Genomic DNA, 25302 nt, shown 5'->3' with positions numbered 1-25302 from the left:
ATGATCTCACAAGTGCCTATTTGGGGAGGTAGGTAAGAATGCTTCATTTGGTGAAGTTAAAATTAAAGAAAAACAGTTAAAAAAAATACATTAACAAAATGCAGCATATGAACAAGATGATGATGCAATGCAGCATACTACACGTAGTGGAGAAGATAGAAAACTTCAGAAACTTCTCAGAAAAATAGAAGAAGAAGTGAAAGCAGTGTCGTCAACAACAGTGAGGGAAAGCAAACAAAGAGAAAGGAAAGCCACAGGATGCTACTAGTGCTAGGCAAGGAATGTTTTCTTCTTCTTCCCCCATAACCGGCGGATTCTCCATTCCCCATCATCGGCATAGAAACCAATGACAATTTCAGGAATGTGTGCCATTCTTCTGTAATCTTCACTGTCTTCCTTTTGATTCTCTACCTTCTCTATCAGTCGAGAACTCATCTCATACAAATGCAGCTCTTGAAGATGGCTCAAGTGCTGAATTGCCGAAGGTAAGTCCTCCAGTGATGGAAGTTGATACAGAACTAGTTTTCGGAGATTTGGGCAGGCACCCTCCTCCACTGTCATCCATCTCAACCCTTCCATTCTTAACGACAACCGTTTCAGCTTTAGGAACCCTCCAGCCTTGAAACACAACCTTTCTCCCTGGTAAGATCCAGAGAAACTAATTTCATCCAAATTGGGCAAATGTTGGAGGGATTCAAGTGGATCCTCCTCAGCCCTTAACCCGCTCCAGTTCATAACTATTTTTACCAAGTTTTGAAGATGAGCTACCCATCGTGGCATCTTTTCTAAGCAGCCAAACATAATTAGCACACGAACAGATTGAAGAAACGAACAAGAAGTAGAAGAAGAAAGAGAAGGATGATGATGATTTAGATCGATTATCTCATGATCATCACCTTTTCCAATTGATTTAACGCTTAATTCCCGAAGGCTGGTGAGGTTGGCAAGGGAGGAGCAGAGCTCCTTTCCATCTTCTCTTCTCAACCGTGTAATACATAACTCTCTTAATTGGGTCAATTTTCCTATCTCTTTGACTATTACAGACCCACTACTTGCATCTATGGCCTTTAATGTTTGTAGGGCGAGAAGCCCTCCCAATTTTGATGGACCTTTAAACCCATGAAATCCATAACTATCATCCGAAGGATCAACCAGTTGTAATACTATGAGATGCCGAAGCTTTTGCAGCTTTAGGATTTCCACGGGTAATTCCCCAAATTTAGATATTCCAAATGTTGAAGCTTTCCAATAGCTCTCGGGACTCTTTCTACTTTTGTACCACATAGGCTCAGATATGTGAGATGCAACAAGTTGAAAATCTCATTTGGTGTTTCCTCTATCTCTTCACCTTCCAAATCCAAAACCTTTAGCAACTTGCTACTCCTTAGAACTTCGCATAAGAAAGTTTTGGACGGTAATGGGTTGGTAGAACTAATCGTGATGAATGATCGAAGGTGTTCAAAGGAATAGAATTGTCTTTGTTGGTGGTATCGGATGTTGCTACTGTTACTACTACTATGGACTACTAGACGGCGTACCTTCTCAGATGGCCACGTCATTGGTTGTCCCGTAGTAACTGTCACCATGTTTTGTTTCCTTGACTTGATGAGAATAACTTCTCTCATTAAGTCATGGATTCGACATGTGTAGGGTGATCCTTCATAAAACACACGAGTCACTTGAATTAGGCTTCTGCTGATGAGTTCACCGAGATAACCCCAGGCTACATCTTCAATACTCATTCCTTCTCTCCATTCTACAAATCTTTCAGCAGTCCATAATAGAATCAGCACACTGCAATCTATTAGATAATCCTCCGGATAAATGCTTAAATACAACAGACAGGGTTTGAGATGCGAAGGCAGATCATTGTAACTCAGAAAAAGTATCCTTTTAACTCTCTCTAGCTTACCGGCGCCTTCTAATTCACCCCCAAGACTCTGTTGAATCATCTCCCATTCATCCATTCTGCTCACGTCCTTCGAAGCCAAGAGCCCACCGATCGCAAGAATCGCCAAAGGCAAACCCTCACATTTATCCAATACAGCTTTTGCAACATCCATCAGGTGGGCGGGGCAACGATTTCCTTTAAAGATCTTGTTAGAAAATAGGGTCCACGAATCTTCAATTGATAGTGGCTCCATTTTGTAGACATAATCCTGAGATTCTGTGCAAGAGGCAGAGGCTACATCGGCTTTTCGTGTTGTTAGCATGACACGATTGCTGTAGTTACCCTCAGGCAGTGCAAATTTGATTTCATTCCAAAATTCCACGTCCCACACGTCATCGAACACAATTGCATACCTTCCAGCTTGTTGAAGAAAATTTTTGACAAATTTTTTCAACTCAATGGTAGAAATAGATTCGATGAATTGTGGGACTGATTTGTTCAATTCCTTGTGCAACTGCCAAATCAAGTCTCTCAGGAGCTTTGGAAAGTCGCATGTTTGAGAGACGGTTACCCAGGCACGAACTGGGAAATTCTTTCTAACATCTGGATCTTCATGGACCTTTTTGACTAGGGTAGTTTTGCCGAGTCCTCCCATTCCAACCACTGAAACAACTTTGAGTTGGTGATCGTGCCCCTCGAGAAGCTTAGAAATCAGATGTTGTTTGGGCTGGTCAATGCCAACCAATTTTGCTTCCTCCACTAGAAGTGCGTCATCTCTGCTATAGCGCCATGAGTCGTTCATGGTTGAAGATCCAGTGACACGGTCATCGATGCCAAATTCAACTTGGTATCTCTGACGTCCTTCTGAAATATTTTTGATCCTGGACTTTATGCTTTGAATTTCACTGGCAACCTGATGACAAGCTCGCAAGCTCTTAATGGCTTTGAGAATTCTCTGCAGAGAGCCACAGAATCCATGATGTCGGTAGCCAGCAAAAGCGAAGTACAAATTCATCGAGAACATCTTCAATGTCATAAGCAGCTTCGCGCACTTGCTTGATCCATTCTTGGAGCCTGGGATCATCATCTTCTTTTGCTTCAGCCACTTTGAGGAAAGCTTTCATATGCCCCAACTCATCCTTGATGAGTTGGACCTCCTGTCGAAGCCCTCCCAATAGGCTTCCCTCCTCTCGGAGTAAGGTTGCGAGATGATCTGACACAAAAGAGACTACAGTTTCTGCCATTTCTGACACAAAAGAGAATGTCGGGGAAGGCGGCTTCTGGTTTATAGGATAGGACAGTCCAGTTGCAATATCTTGAAAGGAAGAAGGAAGAGGAAGTTATAGATTCATAAGCTGATGTTCTTCGGTGCAGTATTTATCAAAAAGAAAAACCGCGTTAAACAGACAAAGAAAGAATTAACCAATTAGAAGAAACTAAAGCAAGAAACATCTGATTGTGAAAGACAAAGCTACCTTACCTGCCACAATACAAAATCATGGAAGCTATTAAGAAGACTCATTTCTGTTTGCACATGTCTTCAGGACCTTCTTTCAACTGTGGGTCCTTTGGTCGGATAATAACAAAGGAGCACCGTTCAACTGTGGTCCTTCTTTACAAGTAGAAATTCCAGGTTAAAACGCAGTTGGACTGGACATTATTGATTTCTTTGACGAAGAAATAAAACTACTGCAAAATGTTTTGCCCCTTCTGCTGACATTATGACATATATAAGCTCCTCTTACTATGGAACTAATTTCTGCTTTTTTTTCTTTTGACCCTTTGGACCAACTAGTATTTGTAATAAAAACCGATGGAATATCAAGAAACAAGCCAGTCCAACGCGGTGTTGACGAAATTTACAGTATAGACTATAGACATGAACGCGTGTTTGAGTAGTTAAAGTGGAAAGAGCACAAGAGAATGAGAAGAAAACCCCACCCCAAAAGAAAATTGACAGTTCCGAATCAAATGGAAGAAGCCAGCTATGAGTTTTCCAGGAACATGTGATGCAGAGGAAAGTGAATTTATTCGGAGTGGAACAGAAAAAGCAACTCAAGACTGAGGATGGCAGCGGATCAGCGGTAAGCCCATAGGTTTTTGCTTCAATGTTTAGTGGCTACTTAATGCAAGTCTTGGCAAAATTTGCTTCACGAATTTCATATCCTTGTTACTTCTTGATCTTGTCCGTTGTTGTCACTGCCTCATCACATGCTAAGTCAGTCATTGGCTTTATCTATTTCCTTGAGTAATGAAAACAATCGCCTTAACAACCCAAAAAAAAAAAGAGCCCTTCAAGATGTTGAAATGTTGTTTTTTCTCCACCCTTTTTGAGGCCGTATATCACAAACAAAATCCCTTTCTTCTTTGTTTCTTTCTTTTTTTTGGTCCCTTGGTAAGATGAAATTTGATTCTTGATCCATAGAATGGAGAATAATGGAGTTGATTTTTAAGGAACATAAACCTAACCCCCAAAGTTAATAGTTAGTGGAATTTGTGTTTCACAAGAAAGTTAATACACTAATTTGGTGGTTGACTAAACATCGTGGTATTGGATTTTTTCCCCCATAGCTAGTACCAGACTAAATGATAAATAATTAATAGAGAAAAAGAAAAAAATGATCAAGATTTTAAGATGATTTTGCTGATACATTATAACATATGTATAGTTATCTAAAGATAAAAGTCAATCTCATTATTACTCACTAAAGAACTGGAGTTGTCTACCAACTAGTATACTTTTCATTCCTATTCTTATTGTAGAGTTGAATTTTCTGCTTTTTATGAGAAAATGAAAAAAAAAAGATAATAAAGAGAACTCTTTTTACAAGAATAAATTCTGACATGAATATAATGTCTCATAGATTTCTTTCTAGAGTAATAGACTGTGATGCAGAGGAAAGTGAATTTCTTCGGAGTGGAACAGAAAAAGCAACTCAAGACTAAGGTTGGCAACAGGATGGCCCGTAGGAGGCTGCCCTGCCCCGGCATCCGTTAAAAACAAATAAATATATATGTGCATATAATTATATATAAAATATTTAATTTAATTAGTTATAAACTTATAATAATAATATTATTAGTTATATGTATTATATAATATCATTATCAATTATATTAATAATATATATCTACTAATAGAAATTATTAATTAGTTATATTAAATTTACTAATATATTTATACTAAATCTCTAATTATACTTAATATAATAATATTTTTTCTCAAAAAAAAGCACAAGTAAAATAATGAATTAGTGATTGTATTTCTATCAAAAGTAAAAATTTAACTACTTTAATTGTATTTATTTCATCATATTGGATTGTATTCAATAATTTTTGTTTGATTATTTTTATAAGTTTCAATTATAAAATTATAATGAATAATAATTTGATGATGTATTGATATTTTAATACTTAATTATTTACTAAAATTTAATTATAATAAATTTTTATTAGTCCGTTAGGAAAGCAGGATGGGAACGGGGACGGGGAGAGCGGAGGGGCGGAGGGGGTGGGACGAAGCTGCCTTACCTCCCACAATATAAAATCATGGGTAAAATACATAAAACCCCCCTGTGGTTAAGGAAATTGACACGAAACTTCCTCATTGTTTAAAAACTCCCACATAACCTCCTTGTACTTTGGACTAATTTGGAAAATGGACGGAAATCATCCAAATTGACGGAAAGATGTAAATTTCCTATATTAACCCTATTTACAAACTGAATCGAAGTTTAACTCAGGGCTCAATTAAAGTTTTAAAAACTTTCTTCCTTCATTTGAAACAAAGGTAGAACTAAGGGGCTCATTTGAAATTTTATAAGATGTATCATCTTCTTCAAGGAAATGTCAGAACGTTCTGGGCTTTGCGGTCATTCCGGCTTCATCCCACATACCATCTTCGAGCTTCCTAGCTTCGGAGCTAAGACAGAGCCAGGGAACTCAACCCGTCCATTGCCTTATTTGAAGTGGAATCAGGATATTGGCATCAAAGGCCTTCATACCATTCTCTTTGGATGCTCTAGGCACTCAGCCTTTTATACAGTGGATCGGCTGAGGTCTATCGGCCTCGCCTTGTTCACCATCTTTGGATTCCGGCACAACAGCATTCTCTATCTAAATACAGTCTCCCCCACTAGCTAACTCAGGAGTGAAATCCCCTTCCCTCGCCCCGAGCTACATCTTCTTTCTCGCCGATTGTTGAAGAAGGATAGCTTGATGATTTCTCTTCGTGAGCCATTCCCGTACCATCCAATCAGGCATGGGACTCGGGCATCGAAGTACCAGGCTTTGCCGTGCCCATGTGATTCTTCCATTCTTGATTCTCGCTACTGTCTCTGCCGCCGAATCAAAATCGATCTCTGAAGGAATGGTACTTGTTGTTGTTGGTGTTGTTTTTCCCAATCCCCTCTCCCTAGAGGGCCGCTATTCTACTTCTTTGCATTCACGATCAATTGGTGTTAGGTTGGGATCAATTGATCGAGAACCTTTTGTTAATTTTTTGAGACTATTTGATTGAGAATTTTTATTGTTATTTTGTGCTCTATCTAATTGGAAAATTTTTGGTGTTATTTTGGGATCATTGAGTGTTGAAATCAGTGATGATTGGTGGTAGAGTTGCTGGTGATTGGTGGAGCTACTGGTGATCCGTGGCGGTACTGATGATGATTGGTGTTCACCAGTGTCGTTGACCATTTTGGTGTTATTGACCAGTTTGGTTGCGAGCAGGGAAGAAATGGAGAAGGAAAATAAACAAAAAAAAAAAGAAAATGACAAAACACTACAAAATACTGAATTGTCCTTGACAATATCACTTGAAACTCCCTAAATACACGAGTGCATCTCAAACGCCGTTAATTTGGATGATTTCCATCCATTTTCCAAATTAGTCCAAAGCACAAGGAGGTTATGTGGGAGTTTTTAAACAATGAGGAAGTTTCGTGTCAATTTCCTTAACCACATGAGGGTTTTATGTATTTTACCCTAAAATCATGGAAGCTATTAAGAAAAGACTGTGCACATGTCTTCGGGACCTTCTTTCAACCGTGGGTAGGATAAAGATAAAAAGGAGCATCGTTCGACTGTGGGTTCTTTAAACTAACTCCCTTTAGTGGAATTGACCATCACTTTTAGTGTGGGATGGGAGGTTAAGAGTTCAACCTTTGCCTTCCATCATAGGTGGCCACCTAATGTGGCTGTGCTTAAGATTCATGTGGGTGCTTTGCACCCGTATGGTCCGATGGTGATTTAGTCCCCATCGGTTCCCTGTGACCCTGTTGGGTTACCTCCCCTTATATACATTAGATTAGAACTAAGAGTAGGTGCAGACGTAGATGATGACAAATAACAAAAAAAAAAAAAAAAAGACTGTGCGTTCTTTACAAAGGGAAGGACATTATTGATTTCATTGATGAAGAAATACAAACCTTACTCTATGGAACTATTTTCTGCTGATCAATTAGTATTTGTAATATCAAAGAAATGTGAACTGTATTGATTTAAGAGGTCTATGAACAGCATGCAAATTTAGCAAAAAAGAAAAAAAGGAATTGCAGAAAATGGTAAGGAGTAAATTAAAAATAATCAATTTTCTTTACAATTAAGGATTACAAATTTGTTGGAATAGCTGTACCACTCAATCATGACGTCGCTTATTTCTATGCCCTTCACTTTGTCAATTAATTTAATGTCTCATTTATATCATCTTTGCACCTATCTTTTTTAACTGCATAGGAAAGATTTAAAGTTTCTTTTTTAACTCAATCAAATACCAATTAATATCATAAAGTCAGGGGGGGATTGTATTGCAGATATTGGTAAGTTTACTGTTGATTGCAGCGTTAGTTATATAATTATATCTATTACGTGTTTTATGATAAGGAAGCTGCAAGGTGCCTTGTGGCCTTTATTTCATGGTCATTGCTTCTTATTATCGCTTTGACTTTTGTTGCTTTGTACAACAATTGGTGGCCAATGCTAACAGGTACTAGAATGTGAGATATTTGGCACGATGTCGATTACCTATTCTTGGAATTCTCGTGCAACTTGCTCTTTTGGGCATATTTAATGTGGCAACCAGATTAACAGTTAAGCATGTTGTCTCAAAAGATGAGTATCTGCACTGCTCTGCAAACTATCCAAGAGGCCCTTTGTAGTTCAGAATTAGTTAATTTTGTTGCATCAATGCCTTCTCAAAATGGTACAACTTTCGTTAGTGTCTGATGATTATACGATTGCATTGTCTTGTTGCGGCAATAATGTATGTGGTTCTACCGATGCCCTTAATTTTTTTGGCTGGCTCGGATACTTCATCTCTCTTCTCTGAATCTCAAAGTGGGTAAGGTTTTTTTGTTTTTCCTTCCGTACTGTTTCTCTGATGAGATGCTTTTATTCAAGTTCATTTATATGGATTTTTTTGGCCTTATTTGGTTTTCATGAGCAACGTGGCAACAGCTGGGCAGATATGACCAAATTCTTAAAGCATAGCAATACCAATCATCTTAAAGCATGCTGGAGTAATTGGCTGGGGGCAATGGCAATGGAGCTCTCATCCTTTTTCACATTTGTTCTAGCAATCGTGTGTTTCATTGGAACGAGCGAAGATGATGGATATAGCATCCTTTGAACGCGACTCTCTTTAAAAATTTCAACTTTTCCATTGTGCGGAAAACGTAGAAGTTGCCTTTTTCTTGATTGCTGAGCATTGCCTCTCATTTTGTGCTTTGTAAATACAAGAGTGGTTATTTTTTTCCAGTGAATGAATACCTGAGTTGCACATTAAACAATCTGACCATATTATCAAAGATACTCCTGAAGGCAGGCAATTCGTAACCATGGAACAGAAGTTGACCAGAATGTTGTATTACAAACACATCAGTGTTCATTGGGAACCAAGACAAAGCATGGAAAACTTTCAATCTACCTTTAACAAATAAGAATTGAACTGTGTCCTCTTTATCCTTAATTCTTTTTTCTGTTTCAACCAAGTTTAGCTGAATATCGAGAGTACATACCTTTAATCCACTTTAACCACAAAAAGTAAAACTGCTGCATTCCCGCTATCATTAAAAAAAAAAAAAATTGGACTACTTTTTCCTCATTATGGCGGAAAGTACATACTTTTCATCACATTCCATCATATGGTGAAACCTAGAAATATTGACCTTGTATTTCTTTTCTGTGATAACAATGGTTCATTCGTCACTAAGCAATCCAATAAGCACTTGCAATCATAACTTTGCCAAAGAAAGAAGAAGAAGAAGAAGGGGGCAAAACATGATTGACAAACCAAATAAAATCTGAAAACTTAATGTTGTAATTACCACGCCCTCTATGTGTTGTTCCATAGCTGAATTTTCCAAAGAAACAGGCAACTACACACCCTCTTTGCCTTCTTTTTTTTCTTAATAGCTGGCAAACATGTAGTGTTTTCATCCATTCTACTTTTCAAATCAGTCCTTAAAAACTTCTACTTGGTACTTAACATCAACCAAAAGCTTCTAAAGTCTCCCTTCCCTCAAAATATAGAATCCAAATCATAGAATCAAATGTAAAAAATGAATGCAATTGCTTCAATTTTATTTGACAAACAAACCAAGCAAATGTAAAAGCAACTTAAAAAGCATGAAGAGTTTAGGCTCAAAGCTTTCTCTGCCCACATATATTTCAACATGACTTGATATATGCTCTACATGGTACACCAATTCATATAAGCTCATCCTTATTGACAGACATAGTTATATACTTACATACACAATACACGAACACATACACTCCCCATCCTCCATCCCCCTCGCAACCCTGCCAGCGCAATCACAGACACAAACACAGAGCAGATCTAAACTACTAGACAGAGAGTCTATAAAAGCCCTCACACCATCTCATCCTTCCTTGAAACACTCTTAAGCAAAGAAAAGCCAAGTTCTTACATTGTAAAACAAGATAAAAGGACTCCAACAAATCTACAGCTTCTCCACTCTGTCAAGTCCAGTTAATAACAGGGAAAATTTCAAGAACAGGGCATGCTTGGAACCTTATTTGACAAAGAAAGCACAATGTTCGGCTATCTATAGAAGGCCTTCATGCGTGAAATGTATTTTCGTGTACACATACTGGTACATTTTGTACAAACGTCAGTCCAAATGCCCGTCACATTTGGCCTAAAAACCTGAACCCTTTACCGATTAGGGCTTCAAGGGCGCCCTTTTCCATGATAATTCCACAGCAAATTGCAGGAAACAGGAGAAAATGTGCAACTATCATCCAACAACGCAATAACCAATCTATCACAACAAATTAACTTCTTTCCTCTTCCTTCTCATGTTTTCAAGCCAATAGTACCCAAATTTGGACCTAACCAAAAAAAAAAGGGAAAAACAAGTGCAGTAAAGGTCTTTATCATATTCTAATCAAAGTGTCAAACAGAGCTAAATTACAGAGAAACTTAAAAAATGAAAGAGAAAAAAAGATACAAGCTTTTTTGTATTTTTAACATAGATAAAAACCCATATGAGACTGAAGAAACTCTACTCAGGATTGGGATTTAATCCTCCTCACCATTTCCTCAAAAGCTAAGCTGAAAATTCTCCCTTTCTTTTTCGCCAATTAATTTTCCGTCAAAAGACTACGCGAAATTGAGGGGCGTCGGAGCCTTGAGCCGGCAGAATCTCCCAGCGGCAAGGTTCGAGCTCGTCGGAAACAGGGCAGAAGCCGGCGAGGGTGACCTTATCGGCAGAAGCGGCAACGGAACCGAATTCGAAAACTGTGATATCAGCTGGTGGTGGCCCGGGCCGTCGGACCTCCACTGCTCCGTTCATGCCTGGAACTTCAGAAGCGGATTGGGTTTTCACCCTTCAGAAGCGGATTGGGTTTTCACCGGTTCGGATTTTTGGGTCGCGGGTTTGGAGTTGGTATCGTTTTTGGTTCCCTTGAACCATGAAAAAATACCCATTGGTGGTGAATCAGTAATGTTGCTCACAAAATGAACTAGTTAGAACTTCCAGTGAGAGAAAGGGTGGAGGGGTTCTAGGCAATCCAGTTTTATTTGAGGAAGAAATCAAGAAAGAGGATAGCATTCGTTGAGGGCAAAATGACGAGAACGCCATTTAATTTTTTGTTACTAAAATATTTTAGGACAGAAATAGAAGGATATTTAACTATTGGATCATCATATAGAGAGTATTTAGATTTTGGACAAATTACATTTTACCCCTGTGGTTTAGATTTTTACATAACCCCGTATGGTTTCAGAAGTTATATATACATTTTTCATGGTTTAGATTAAAGTGTCAAAGTGACGGAAATAGTCATTCATAACGGAACTTCTGAAAATGTCGAAATTATGCTTATAAATATATGGCACACTAATCATGTATGATTTTTATATTTTAACATATAATCTCCTTATGGTTTAATACTTTATCATATATCTCCCTTATAATTTTCAGAATATATACATAGCCCCCCTTAATTAATAAATAATTTTTAACTTTACATAAGGGTATTTTTTACATTTTAGGTGGCTTCATTACGAATGATTATTTTTATCACTTTGACATTTTAATTCAAATCATAAAGGAATTATATATAGGTTTTGAAATTATATGGGAGTTATGTAAAAAATACTAAATCACAGGAGGGTAACGTGGAATTTGCCGTTAGATTTTTAATGTTATTTCCACGTATAATAAACCAAGGAAAATCTGATGCATCTTTTATTTTTCTCTATCTGGTATGGAAAAATGCATCTAGAAAGCTACACATTTTTGGATTGAGGAATAAACATCATGGTTCTATGGCAAGTTATTCATGTAGTACGATGGATGGATTTGCAGTTTGGCCTTCAACTCTTTGGTGAGCTGCATCTGCTGTAGCCTGTAAGTCGCCCTTTATTTGTTTAGTATTTTTTTCTTACATACGCAGCTAGAAGTTAACGAGCTTCTTAAATCCTATTTTTATGCTCCTAAAAAATTGGCAAATCATTGTAACTTCGATAGGAGATTTAGGAAAAAGTCTAGTTACTTGAGTGGAAAGTTTTACCCTAATTATTCCTGCTTATGTACTCAAGCTTTTGCCGAGGCAACTATCTCTACAATATTATGTGTTTTCAGTCTGATGAAAATAGGAACAATTTGCAATGATGATGTTGAACACAGGTTTTGCCGTGTTAAGCACTTTAATGATTTCACCTAGGGCCACTAAGCATTTGATTACGACTTACTAGTCTTCAACAACCACACATTAGGATAGAATTTATTCTGGATTTTTCTCTCACTAAATCAGAACATTATCTAATAACCAAACATTATTATTGTTGTTGTTATTATTATTATTGGTGAAAATGGTTTTTTTTTTTTGGAGGGTTAAGAAAATTTGTTGGTGAAGTTCATATGGGAGAATTACATACTCATTGGTTATCAGTTTCGTGATAACCAACCCGAATTAGATATCATTGCACAGACCACTAAGAAGTAGGGGTGCAAACGAAACTCGTGAGCGGCTCGATTCAAACTCGACTCGAGCTGGTCGAGTCAAAGTCAAGCTCGAACTTGAGCTTAAAATATTGAGCCGGCTCGCGAGCTCAAATATATATATATATATATATATATATATTTTTTTTTAATTTTAAAAGTAAAATTACATAAATATCCTTAATATTTTATTATTTATTAAGAAAAATATTATATTATTTATTTTTTAAAAAATAAAATAATTATTTTTATTTTTTTCGAGCTCGAACTCGAGCTCGAGCTTCAAAATTGTCAGCTCGTCGAGCTTGAGCTCGAGTTCGAGTTCGACAAAATTAAATCAAGGCTCGACTCGATTAGAGCAAAACTCGACTCGACTCGACTCGACTCGTTTGCAGCCCTACTAAGGAGTATCATTCACAAAATATTATGTGCGATTCCAGCAATATATAAGTCATCGGTTTAATATTGGACTTTATGAGTCTAGGGGAAATAAATGATGATTTGACAAATAAAATAGCAAGGATTAAGGCACTTGCCGTGCATTATTATTTTATCTATAGTCCACATATTCATAGAAATAAAATTTGGTTAATTTAGATGTTACCAGTTTTGCTTGTGACGGGAACTAAATGAGTGCAATTGATGGCATATACATCCAACATAATCATATGAAAAGAAAATATATGCAGTTTTTGTAAAAAAAAAATATATTGTAACGATTTGATATATATAAAATAAAAAGGTGATTGGGGAATATGCTCAGAAAAAATGTATAGATTTTTTGATAGAAAAACTTCCTGTAAGAAGAAGTTAGAGAATAGAGGACATATTCATTTATGTGCGATGTTTCTTTGTCATGTTGAGGTGAAGTCAAAATACGGTTGAACTAACTGCATTTATGTTTTGACATCTTTAAACCATTATGTTTATGAATTGTTTACTACTCATATCTGATCTACTCCATCCTTCTCTATCTGGTTATTGTTTAGGCACTTGAGAAAAACTTCAGGCACTCCAGTCCGCTCATTTCTTCTGTTCTGTTTAAAAATAGTGTCTGTTCTGTTCTGAAATATGATTATGTTTGATGTATATGCCATGAATTAGACTTTATTGTTTGATCGAGTCACCCATCTAAACCTATAATCCTATATAAAATTCATAGCGCATACAAATTCACTTGTAAATGGATGGGTGTGGATGAAGTAATATAATCGAATTGTAATTTACACCTACACGTACGTACATGGAAGCACATAACCAACTCATACCGTATTTGAATTAACCTTTTGTTAGCTAAAATCGAAGAGTGAAAAGAAGATTGTCATTCTCAAATTTCGCACAATGCTATAGCCATTGCAATCTTTATGGGCAAATTGCTTCCTGTACTCAGTTATCGTTGAGCTCATGATCTCACAAGTGCTTATTTGGGGAGGTAGGTAAGAATGCTTCATTTCCTGAAGTTAAAATTAAAGAAAAACAGTTAAAAAAAATACATTAACAAAATGCAGGATATGAACAAGATGATGATGCAATGCACCATACTGCACGTAGTGGAGAAGATAGAAAACATCAGAAACTTCACTTCTCAGAAAAACAGAAGAAGAAGAGAAAGGAAAGCCACGGGATGCTGCTAGTGCTAGGCAAGAATTGTTTCCTTCTTCTTCCCCCATAGCCGGCGGATTCTCCATTCCCTATCATCGGCATAGAAACCAATGACAATTTCAGGAATGTGTGCCATTCTCCTGTAATCTTCACTGTCTTCCTCCTGATTCTCTACCTTCTCTATCAATTGAGAACTCATCTCATACAAACCCAGCTCTTGAAGATGGCTCAAGTGCTGAATTCCGGAAGGTAAGTCCTCTAGTGATGGAAGTCGATCAAGAACTAGTTTTTGGAGATTTGGGCACGCACCTTCCTCCACTGTCATCCATCTCAACCCTTCCATTCTCCTTAGGTACAACTGCTTCAGCTTTAGGAACCCTCCAGCCTTGAAACACAACCTTTCTCCCTGGTAAGATCCACAGAAAGTAATTTCATCCAAATTGGGCAAATGTTGGAGGGATTCAAGCGGATCCTCCTCAGCCCTTAACCCGCTCCAGGTAAAATCTAATCTTACCAAGTTTTGAAGATGAGCTACCCATCGTGGCATCTTTTCTAAGCGGCCACCCATAATTAGCACACGAAGAGATTGAAGAAACGAACAAGAAGAAGAAGAAGAAAGAGAACGTTGATGATGATTTAGATCAATTATCCCATAATCATCACCTTTTCCAACTGAATCAACACTTAATTGCCGAAGGCTGGTGAGGTTGACAAGGGAGGAGCAGAGCTCCTTTCCATCTTCTCTTCTCAACTGTGTAATATATAACACTCTTAATTGGGTCAATTTTCCTATCTCTTTAACTATTACAGACCCGCTGCTTGCATCTATGGTGTTTAATGTTTGTAGAGCCAGAAGCCCTCCCAATTTTGACGGACCTTTAAACCCATGAAATCCATAATCTTCATCTGAGGGATCAACTGGATGGAATACTATGAGATGCCGAAGCTTTAGCAGCTTTAGGATTTCCACGGGTAATTCCCTAACTCCAGTGTCCCCCAAATTCAGATATTCCAAATGTTGAAGCTTTCCAATAGCTCTCGGGACTCTTTCCACTTTTGTACCATATAGGCTCAGGTATGTGAGATGCAACAAGTTGAAAATCTCATTTGGTGTTCCCTCGATCTTTTCACCTCCCAATTCCAAAACCTTTAGCAACTTACTACTCCTTAAAACTTCAGATATGAAAGTTTTGGATAGTAATGGGTTGGTGGAACTAACTGTGATGAATGATCGAAGGTGTTCAAAGGAATAAAATTGTCTTTGTTGGTGGTATTGGATGTTGCTACTGTTACTGCTACTATGGAGTACTAGACGGCGTACCTTCTCAGATGGCCACGTCATTGGTTGTCCAGTAGTAATTGTCACCATGTTTTGTTTCCTTGACTTGATGAGAATAACTTCTCTCATTAAGTCATGGATTCGACAAGTGTAGGGTAATCCTTCATAAAACACATCAGTCACTTGAATTAGGCTTCTGCTGATGAGTTCACTGAGATAACCTAAGGCTACATCTTCAATACACATTCCTTCTCTACATTCTACAAATCTTTCAGCAATCCATAATAGAATCAGCATTCTGCATGATATTAGATAATCCTCCGGATAAATGCTTAAATACAACAGACAGGGTTTGAGATGTGAAGGTAGATCATTGTAACTCAGAGAAAGTATTCTTTTAACTCTCTCTAGCTTACCGGTGCCTTCTAATTCACCCCCAAGACTGTGTTGAATCATCTTCCATTCATCTATTCTGCTCGCGTCCTTCGAAGCCAAGAGCCCACCGATCGCAAGAATCGCCAAAGGCAAACCCTCACATTTGTCCAATACAGCTTTTGCAACATCCATCAGGTGATAGGGGCAATTTCCTTTAAAGATCTTGTTACAAAATAGGGTCCACGAATCTTCAATTGATAGTGGCTCCATTTTGTAGACATAATCCTGAGATTCTATGCAAGAGGCAGAGGCTACATCGGCTTTTCGTGTTGTCAGCATGACGTGATTGCCGTAGTTACTCTCAGGCAGTGCAAATTTGATTTCATTCCAAAATTCCACGTCCCACACATCATCGAACACAATTGCATACCTTCCAGCTTGTTGAAGAAAATCTTTGACAATTTTTTTCAAATCAATGGTAGATATAGACTCGATGAATTGTTCAATTCCTTGTGCAACTGCCAAATCAAGTCTCTCAGGAGCTTCGGAAAGTCGCATGTTTGAGAGACGGTTACCCAGGCACGAACTGGGAAATTCTTTCTAACATCTGGATCTTCATGGACCTTTTTGACTAGGGTAGTTTTCCCTAGGCCAGCCATACCAACAACTGAAATAACTTTGAGTTGGTGATCGTGCCCCTCGAGAAGCTTAGAAATCAGATGTTGTTTGGGCTGGTCAATGCCAACCAATTTTGCTTCCTCCACTAGAAGTGCATCATCCCTGCTATAGCGCCATGAGTCGTTCATGGTTGAAGATCCAGTGACACGGTCATCGATGCCAAATTCAACTTGGTATCTCTGACGTCCTTCTGAAATATTTTTGATCCTGGACTTTATGCTTTGAATTGCACTGGCAACCTGATGACGAGCTCGCAAGCTCTTAATGGCTTTGAGAATTCTCTGCAGAGAGCCACAGAATCCATGATGTCTGTAGCCAGCAAAGCGAAGGACAAATTCATCGAGAACATCTTCAATATCATAAGCGGCTTCGCGCACTTGGTTGATCCATTCTTGGAGCCTGGGATTAGAGATGTCAAAATGGGTGACTTGGGCGGATTTGGATTGGGTAAAATGGGTAATAGGTATAAGTGAGTCAATTCATTTATACCCATTTAATTAGATGAGTATAAATGGGTAAGTCAAAAAATGAATTAGGTAACCCAATTACCCATTTATAACCTATTTATTTTAACTTTTTGTAAACTCATTTAAATTCTTTTTTGCAAACTAAGTCATGAATTTATACCGCTCTTTGTACCCATCATTAGTTTTAAATGTTTACTTATAATGCTCAATAAGTCTAATTATCAATTTTTTTTCCATTGATACTCTATATCGCAAAATTACATATTATTTAATAATTTAATAATAAGAATATAAAAATTTAAACTAAGTACTATAAAAATTAATATAAAAACTTAATCCAAAAATTTTGAACCCCTAACATTTTTTTCATATATAAATTTAAATTTTCATTTTAGAAAGATAAGAAAAAAAGCTAAAACTTATCATAAATTAGTAATGCTGAAAAATGAGTAAGTTAACAAACTAAGAGAAAATAAAATAATAAGATAAACCAACAAATAATAATAATAATGAAACAAAAGTAATTAACATCATGACAAAATGAAAAATCTAAAAAAAAAAATGAGAGGGGAAAGAGAAGAAACTTGGGGGAAGAGAATTCTAAATGAGTTAATTGGGTTTGATGAGTTATCCAATAATATCCATTTATTAAATGGGTATTATTAAGTAACCCATTTATACTCATATAAAAAAATTTAATATATCCATACCCCTCTATTCATAGGCGGATATGAATAAATTTAGTTAAGTGCCACCTATACCTGGGATCATCATCTTCTTTTGGTTCAGCCACTTTGAGGAAAGCTCTCATATGCCCCAACTCATCCTTGATGAGTTGGACCTCTTGTCGAAGCCCTCCCAATAGGCTTCCCTCCTCTCGGAGTAAGGTTGCGAGATGATCTGACACAAAAGAGACAACAGTTTCTGCCATTTGTATTGTTTTTTGTTTTTTTTCAAGAAGAAGAAGGAGGAGGCTTCTTTTTATATGGTTATGAGTAGAAGAATGGTTTTAACTTCATATATTTTTTGGGTGCCTGAGAAGGATTTATTATATAGGAAGGAAGACCTTGGTGGATTCCATCGGAAGTAATGCTCTTTTTCTACCTTCCTTGTTCCCCATGGTTTGGAATTTGTAGAAAGAAAGTTGAAATGATTTATTCTTTCTTCACTTCCGGAAATTAGAATCATGGTGAGAGCTGAAGCACCACATGTTTGTATATAGTGTGTTTTCACTAAGAGCACACTCTATTTCAGTTATAGTTTCTTCAAGGCCGCTTAAAGTTTTGTACCAGCTTGCTGATCTTGATAAAATTTTCTGGCTATATAAGGAAAACTTAATGATCCAAACCAGTAATTTTATGAACTGTTCTAGACAGATCAAGTTGAAAATCCATTTGGAATTTCTATAAATTCACACCTCTAAAATCATAACACTAATCAAGAGAACAGGTAAGGAGGCTTTATAATTAGTGACTCCATGATCCAAACCTTTATGTGTTTGTGTCTAAAGTTTTCTCCAGCAGCATGCTCTATTTCAGTAAAAGTTTTTTAACTGCCACTTAAAGATTCATACCAACTTGCTGATCTTGAAAACTATTTCTTGGTATATAAGAACTTAACAATCCAAACCAGTGATCTCAAGGTATTTACTGGAGATACCTTGTAATTTCTCCAATTTACTTTGGTGAGTGAAAGATGCTTATTGGCACTCTATCCGACTCAATAACAAATGGCTCTTACACCAACACAACACTGGCAATTAACTCAACGCGAGTCACTAAAAGTTATGCATATCATCTTACTCTATAAAATGTATTTTCCATATGAAAATCATTCCTGAATACAGACATCCACTAACTCCATCTGACGCATTAGTTATTGGCTCCTTGCACTACAACTGACACACACAACTATGACTAAGCTTACAAGGTCTCTGTACATCTGAGAGAGTCCAGTTACAGTTCAATGTAGTTTCATATCAAAAATCATTCTTCAAAAAAAACCCCATTCAATATACTATCTAACAGCATTTTAAATCTTCATCTAAATACTTTCTATGATATTGCATGTAACTGTTTAAGGGAGTCCGTTGACCTGTATCTTGGTATCTAATATCTAACAGCATCTTGTGTCATTGCTTCATTTATTGGTGCTTCTAGCTTCCAGTTACATTCATTCACATTATGTGCATCCATACTATCACTTAGCTTGTACCTTCAAGGAATTATATCCACAGAAAAAAAAAGAAATTAAAAAAAGTATATAAACAGTTTCCACACAGATTAAGTATATTCACAACAATTTATGCATCCTGCAACGGACTCAATTGAGTAGTTTTAGCACACTTAAAATTGAGTAAGATCAGCACTCATACAAACCATCCCATAGTTCACCTTCTTCTGCTTCTTCTTTTTTTTTTTTTTGTTTTACCCATCCCTTCACCCTTCCCACCTCTAATTGCCATGCCCAAAATTTGAACCCTAAACCTGGCAGTGGGAAGTATTATAAGAGCCCTCCCCTGCCCCAGTGTTTCGTTCATTTCATCCGTCAATCTGCACAATAATGCCCTGAACTTATTGCATGATGCATTTACATTTTATAGCAAGGCACTAGGTCATATCCCCAGTATTATTATGTGGCATGCCAGTTTGAAAAGCTCCCACGAAATGGCCACAGCATCATTTCCTAGAGGAATATCACTACTTCAGCATCGAACATTGAACCCATCATTGGACAGACCACACGAACAGTTGACAAAGACCTCTTAACAACTCAAACATTGAAGCCAGAGTAATGCTTTTTTTTTTTTTTAGTAATGTTGCTTATGATCTTTGGTATGCTAAATCTTCATTTGACCAGAAACTGGAAGCAACTCAATTCAGAAATAAAACTAATCCGGATCGATTTTCTGTGTCGCCCCACAATAAAGGAGAAACTAGTTATAGTCTCCGAAAACCTTTTGAAACTTTTTCACATTCCAGTCAGACTAAAGAAGATTGATGATGGCACAAAGCTAATTTAATTGTTTGGTCCCTGCTAAAGAGTTTTGTAAGTTTGTCCATGCTCAGAGGAATTCCAGAGGACTTCGATCTAGTCTGTTTTGGAACATCCAATTGATGAATGCTGTTCCTTTAAGGAGTTCAATTCTGCCTTTCTTCATTCGTGTATGTATGTTCTTTTTCACTAGAAAAAGGAGAGAACAAATGGAGGGCTGTTGCAGTCTGGAGGAGAATATATAGCACAACTACCATAATTTGGTGTGCCATTACTTGAACTGATCTGAACAATTTTTTTTTTTTTCTTTTGACTATAGAATGTGCATTGAGCAACAAAATTGAGATGCTTTATCCAAAACAATTTCTTACTTGAAATTATGTGACCAATTGCATTAGCCACAATTTTGAGATCGTAAAAAATATTAGTATAAAAAAAATAGATGCTCTTGGAACAAAAGAGAAATATATAAGAAGAAAAGAGTCCATATTCATTTGAAGAATCTTGATATGAATATCGTGTGACAGATATATAATTATGTGCTTTTTATCGGTATGAAGAAATACTAAGAGAAAAGAACAAATAAAAGAACCCAACTATTTCTATCAATTGAATGTCAATAGACAACTAAGTAGACAATCTAGGATAATTAAGCAGTATAGATCATTTACAATCTTTATTAACCTCAATAACACTTAAAAAATGTAAACATTCCAAATTCAATAATATGCCTCACATTATTCAATTCAAATCCACAAAAAGAAATATAAGTTCAACTAGAAAGATATAACGTAGAATAGGTAAATGTTCATGCGAAATTAGATGTTAGCACGGTTCATATATTTTATTCTTAAATAATTATTCATTCTAATTGTACAATTGCATTTCATTTGTCTTAACAAGGAAAAATTAACATTCAAAATGTTATGGCAAATAACATTCAAAATGTTTATACAAATTTTTCATTTGTTAAAATTTATTGAGTTCATTAGAAACTTAACCATGGAATTTATTTTTAAGTAAAAAAAGGCAAGTCTAGACTTTGATTGGTTAGTGAGCAAGCTTTCCATGGGGTAAAAAAAAGGGGTGGGTGTGGTAAAAATAATTAGAATGACAAAATCTAACAAGGCAATTTATTTACTTTAATACCCTTTTAGAAATTGATTTTATGGTTTAAGTCTTTGCTATGCTAATAATTTGGGTAAATTACTTGCAACCCTTGTGGTTTCATCTGTTGCTAAATGGCCTCCTCAACGTTTCAAAAAATCCACTTCATCCCCCTGTGGTTTTATGTAAAGTGAAAATTTGATAGAAAATACCTATGTAACGTCATTAGTTGAAATACTAATAGTGCCCTTATTTAAATGCTAAATTAATTGACGGCATAATCACTTTGTTTAAAAATATAGGGAGATTATATGAATAAATGTAAAAATCACAGGGAGTAAAATGGATATTTATACAAATCATAAGGGGGTTATATAAATATTAAAATTTTATCACACGTTTTAAAGCAATTTTGGTACAAATGTTGTAAATGATTATGTATTCCGTCCATTTTTCAATTTACATAAAATTACATAGGGGTTGTGTGGCTATTTTAAAATCTTAGGGGATCATCTGGCATTTTGTAAAATCACAGGGAGTAATAAGGTATTTACCCTAATAATTATGAATTCTATTTTCTAAACCTGCACTTGACATGTATACATCTATTTTTTGTTTAACAACATCTTTTGTAAGGATGACAATTGGGGCGGGTACTAGGAAACTCATGGGACGAGGGGTAATTTTCATCCCCCATCCCCTGACCCGTTCCCTGCCTTAAAACATATATACATATATATATATATATATATATATATATATATATATATATATATATATATATATCATTAGTTGTAAATATCAAATTATGCATATGTAATATAATTAATATTCTTAGTTATACTAATAATTATGTATTTATACTAATGTAAATTATTGATTAGTTGTACTAATACTTTTTACTAAATTACTAATTATACATTTATGCCAAATACTAGTTACATTTTTTTTTACTAATTATATATAAACTTTTTTCCCTCGCAAACACCAGCAGGGAATGCGGGACAAGGCAGGGGTGGAGCGGAGGAAGCAAGGGATAGGGGGCAGGGGCAGGAGTAGGGTATGCTTAGGCAACCGAGGGGATTGGGGGGGGGGAATCATTGCCATTCCTAATCTTTTGTATGACATTAAAAAAATAATATTATGATTTAATGGTAAAAATATTATGAGTATACAGCAACTTTGGCGAAACACAACCGTATTCAGAATTGTTTATCAAAGCTAAATCCATAATATACTAAAAGCTCAAAATAAATTTAAAAAATTTGAAAATAAATTCAAAAATCAATAGGTCAAGGAGTTCCTTTTTAGATACTTTTTATAACAATAACTGGTTAAAGAAATTAAAATTATAAAATATCATATTATCAAGTACACAATCAAATTTCACAAAAAAATTATATATAAGAGATGTTATATTTGGGTTACTATAATCACGTGCAAAGTACGTGAACTATTACTAGTACGTATATATGTTTGTACACAGTGTTTTCACTAAGAGCATGCCCTATTTCAGCTATAGTTTCTTCCGTTCCGCTTAAAGATTTGTACTAACTTGCAGATCTTGATAAAATCTTTTGTGTATATATAAGGAAAACTGAACAATCCAAACCAGTAATTTTATAGTCTTTTCTAAAGAGAGCAAGCTGAAAATCTATTTGGAATTTCCATAAATTCACACCACCAAAATCAAAACACCATTCAGGTTACCTTACTTGCCTGATAAAAGAACAGATAAGAAGTTTTTTAACTAGTGACTGCATGATCCAAATCAATATATATGTTTGTATCTAGAGCTTTCTCCAACAGCAAGCTCTTTCGGGTTTTGAGGAAGTAATCAAGAAAGAGGATAGCTTTTGACGAGGACAAAATGACGAGAATGCCATTTAATTTTGTGACTACGTATTATACTTTGGGACAGAAATAAAATGATATTTAACTCTAAGATGATCACAATATTTAGATTTTCAATATTATTTCACTATATAAGAAACCAAGGAAAATCTGATGCAATTTTAGGAAGCTACATATTTTTCGATTGAGGGATAAACGCTGTGATTCTGTGGCTAGTTATTCATGTATGACGGATTTATTTGTTTAGTTTTTTTCTTAGACAGACAGCAAGAAGTTGATGGGCTTCTTAGTAGTCCACACCCTCAGGGATTTTCCGTCCCCTACATTCCAGCGATGCCTTGTTGTAGAATGTCATTGCCAAGTGAAATCACCTTCAGATTTATAGAGCCATACGAGATGGTAAAAACCAATTTATTGGCCAATAAAGATTGAGGTCTATTTACATATAAGTTTGAGAGAACTTTTACCCAAGGCTTGGGGGAGTCTTTTAGGATGTGTCATCCCAGTTTTGCTAAGCCTGCCTTGTTGACTAAAGCAATTTGTTTGATGCCAAGGCCACCTTGGTTCTTATTGAGGGTGACAACGCCCCAATTGATCAGGTGGATTTTTCTTTTAGAGGGGTTTGAAAAGCTGTTCGTTCCCTATCAATGGCATCACAAATCTTTTTAGGGACATGTGCAGCTTGGAAAAAATAGTTGGGAATGGAAGCAATACTCTGTTGGATGATGGAATGTCTGCCAGCCAATGATAGAAGATTAGCCTTCCATCCTTCAAGTTTATGTGGGACTTTTTCCAACAAAAATCGGAAGGTTTTGGTTGGGGCTTTTTGGATGTTGAGGGGAAAACCTAGCAAATCTGAGGTGGGACTGATACCTAAAGGGTTGTTGGAGAAGAGAATTTTTTACTTAGAAAGATTAATCTTCAAACCAGAGACATTACAGAATGAATCCAACACAAATTTGATGGTTTTAAGAGAAGTTAGATCAGTTTTGGAATAGAGGACAATGTCATCAACGAAGAGACAATGAGAGAGGAAGTCCATACTTCAACGTTCTGGAGGCCAAACCAACAATCACACCAATCTGGATCAGGAATCTGTTAAAGATTAATGCCAAGACAACCAACACAGAAAGGGGTCGTTTTGCCCGCCTCTGCATAGAACTTGATTTACACTCAACTTTGCCCCATTCCATCCTGCTAGACGGCCACTTGCAACCCATCCAGGTGGAGAACTTCTCCTTCTGCCTACACTATGGAAGGTCGGGTCATCATCACCTTGTTCATTGCCCCAGACTACTTCACACTGTTCCTGCCCCAACCGCTCCACCGGAATCTGGGCCATGGAGAAAGCTTCCGGCTAAGCCCAAAGCTATTTCGAAAGGGTTACAGAAAGAAACCTCTAGCCCAACCCTCCAATGGTAAAAGCATTTCAATTTCAAACCTGACCTCCCAATCCAAGCGCCAAAACCTTAGCCAGACGCTGCAGACAACGTCAAATGCGTATAACAGACACAAACGCAAAGCACATCTAAACCACTAGACAGACAGTCTATAAAAGCCCATCTCATCCTTCCTTGAAACACTCTCAAGCAAAGAAAGGCCAAGTTCTTAAATTGTAAAACAAGATAAAAAGAACTCCAACAAATCTACACGTTCTCCACTCTGTCAAGTCCGGTTAATAACAGGGGAAATTTCAAGAAAAGGGCATGCTTGGAACCTTATTTGACGAAGAACGCACAATGTTCGGCTATATATTGAAGGTCTTCATGTGTGAAATGTATTTTCGTGTACACACACATACTGGTACATTTTGTACAAATGTCAGTGCAAATGCCCTTCACTTTCGGCCTAAAAAACTGAACCCTTTATTGATTAGGGCTTCAAGGGCACCCTTTTCACTAATTTAATTTTCCATAATAATTCTACAGCAAGTCGTAGGAAACAGAAAAAAATCTGCATCTATGATCCAACAACGCAATAACCAACCTATCTAAAGGTCATGTCCCAATGGACTACCCATCCCGGGATGGGTATTCTAATTTTAATGTTGAGTTTGAAATAGGACTTAATCCCATTTATTCCCATTAATTGATGGGAATTTTTAGAACATTCTTGGGTATCCATTGGGATCCAAGTATTTTACCAAAAATTTACTCAATCAATTGTATGTCTTTTAGTGACACTAGTAAATTACTTTTATTCTTCCAACTAGGTCCTTCATTTTTTCCCTTGTAATTATGCTTAAAACCCCCCCCCATCTAGTTTCAAGGGCACCCTTTTCACTAATTTAATTTTCCATAATAATTCTACAGCAAGTCGTAGGAAACAGAAAAAAATCTGCATCTATGATCCAACAACGCAATAACCAACCTATCTAAAGGTCATGTCCCAATGGACTACCCATCCCGGGATGGGTATTCTAATTTTAATGTTGAGTTTGAAATAGGACTTAATCCCATTTATTCCCATTAATTGATGGGAATTTTTAGAACATTCTTGGGTATCCATTGGGATCCAAGTATTTTACCAAAAATTTACTCAATCAATTGTATGTCTTTTAGTGACACTAGTAAATTACTTTTATTC

General features: G+C 36.5%; 1 protein-coding gene and 1 pseudogene across 1 annotated transcript; both read right to left on the bottom strand.

Moving 5' to 3' along the window:
- Positions 1-164: 164 nt before the first annotated feature.
- Positions 165-3756, bottom strand: LOC113705269 (putative disease resistance protein At1g50180; annotated as a pseudogene).
- A 10240-nt stretch (positions 3757-13996) lies between these two features.
- On the bottom strand, positions 13997-17692 carry LOC113707062 (disease resistance protein RPM1-like). The gene is made up of 3 exons (XM_072063837.1): positions 17523-17692; positions 16278-16693; positions 13997-16158 (listed from the first exon to the last, which is right to left on the bottom strand). The coding sequence occupies exons 1-3, from the start codon at positions 17690-17692 to the stop codon at positions 13997-13999; spliced, it is 2748 nt and encodes a 915-aa protein (XP_071919938.1).
- Positions 17693-25302: the final 7610 nt, after the last annotated feature.

This window comes from Coffea arabica, chromosome 8c (genome assembly GCF_036785885.1).
Source record: "Coffea arabica cultivar ET-39 chromosome 8c, Coffea Arabica ET-39 HiFi, whole genome shotgun sequence".
NCBI classification, from domain to species: Eukaryota; Viridiplantae; Streptophyta; class Magnoliopsida; order Gentianales; family Rubiaceae; genus Coffea; species Coffea arabica.
Note: the sequence above shows the minus strand (reverse complement) of the source record. Positions and strands in the feature narration are given on the sequence as shown.

What these genes read in the sequence shown, in the direction of transcription:
- LOC113707062 (XM_072063837.1), bottom strand. Translation starts at nt 17,692, where the DNA reads ATGGCAGAAACTGTTGTCTCTTTTGTGTCAGATCATCTCGCAACCTTA. An exon ending in AAAGAAGATGATGATCCCAG is followed by an intron (nt 16,694 to 17,522) that starts GTATAGGTGGCA and finishes CTCTAATCCCAG; the next exon opens with GCTCCAAGAATGGATCAACC. An exon ending in CAAAGTTATTTCAGTTGTTG is followed by an intron (nt 16,159 to 16,277) that starts GTATGGCTGGCC and finishes GACTTTCCGAAG; the next exon opens with CTCCTGAGAGACTTGATTTG.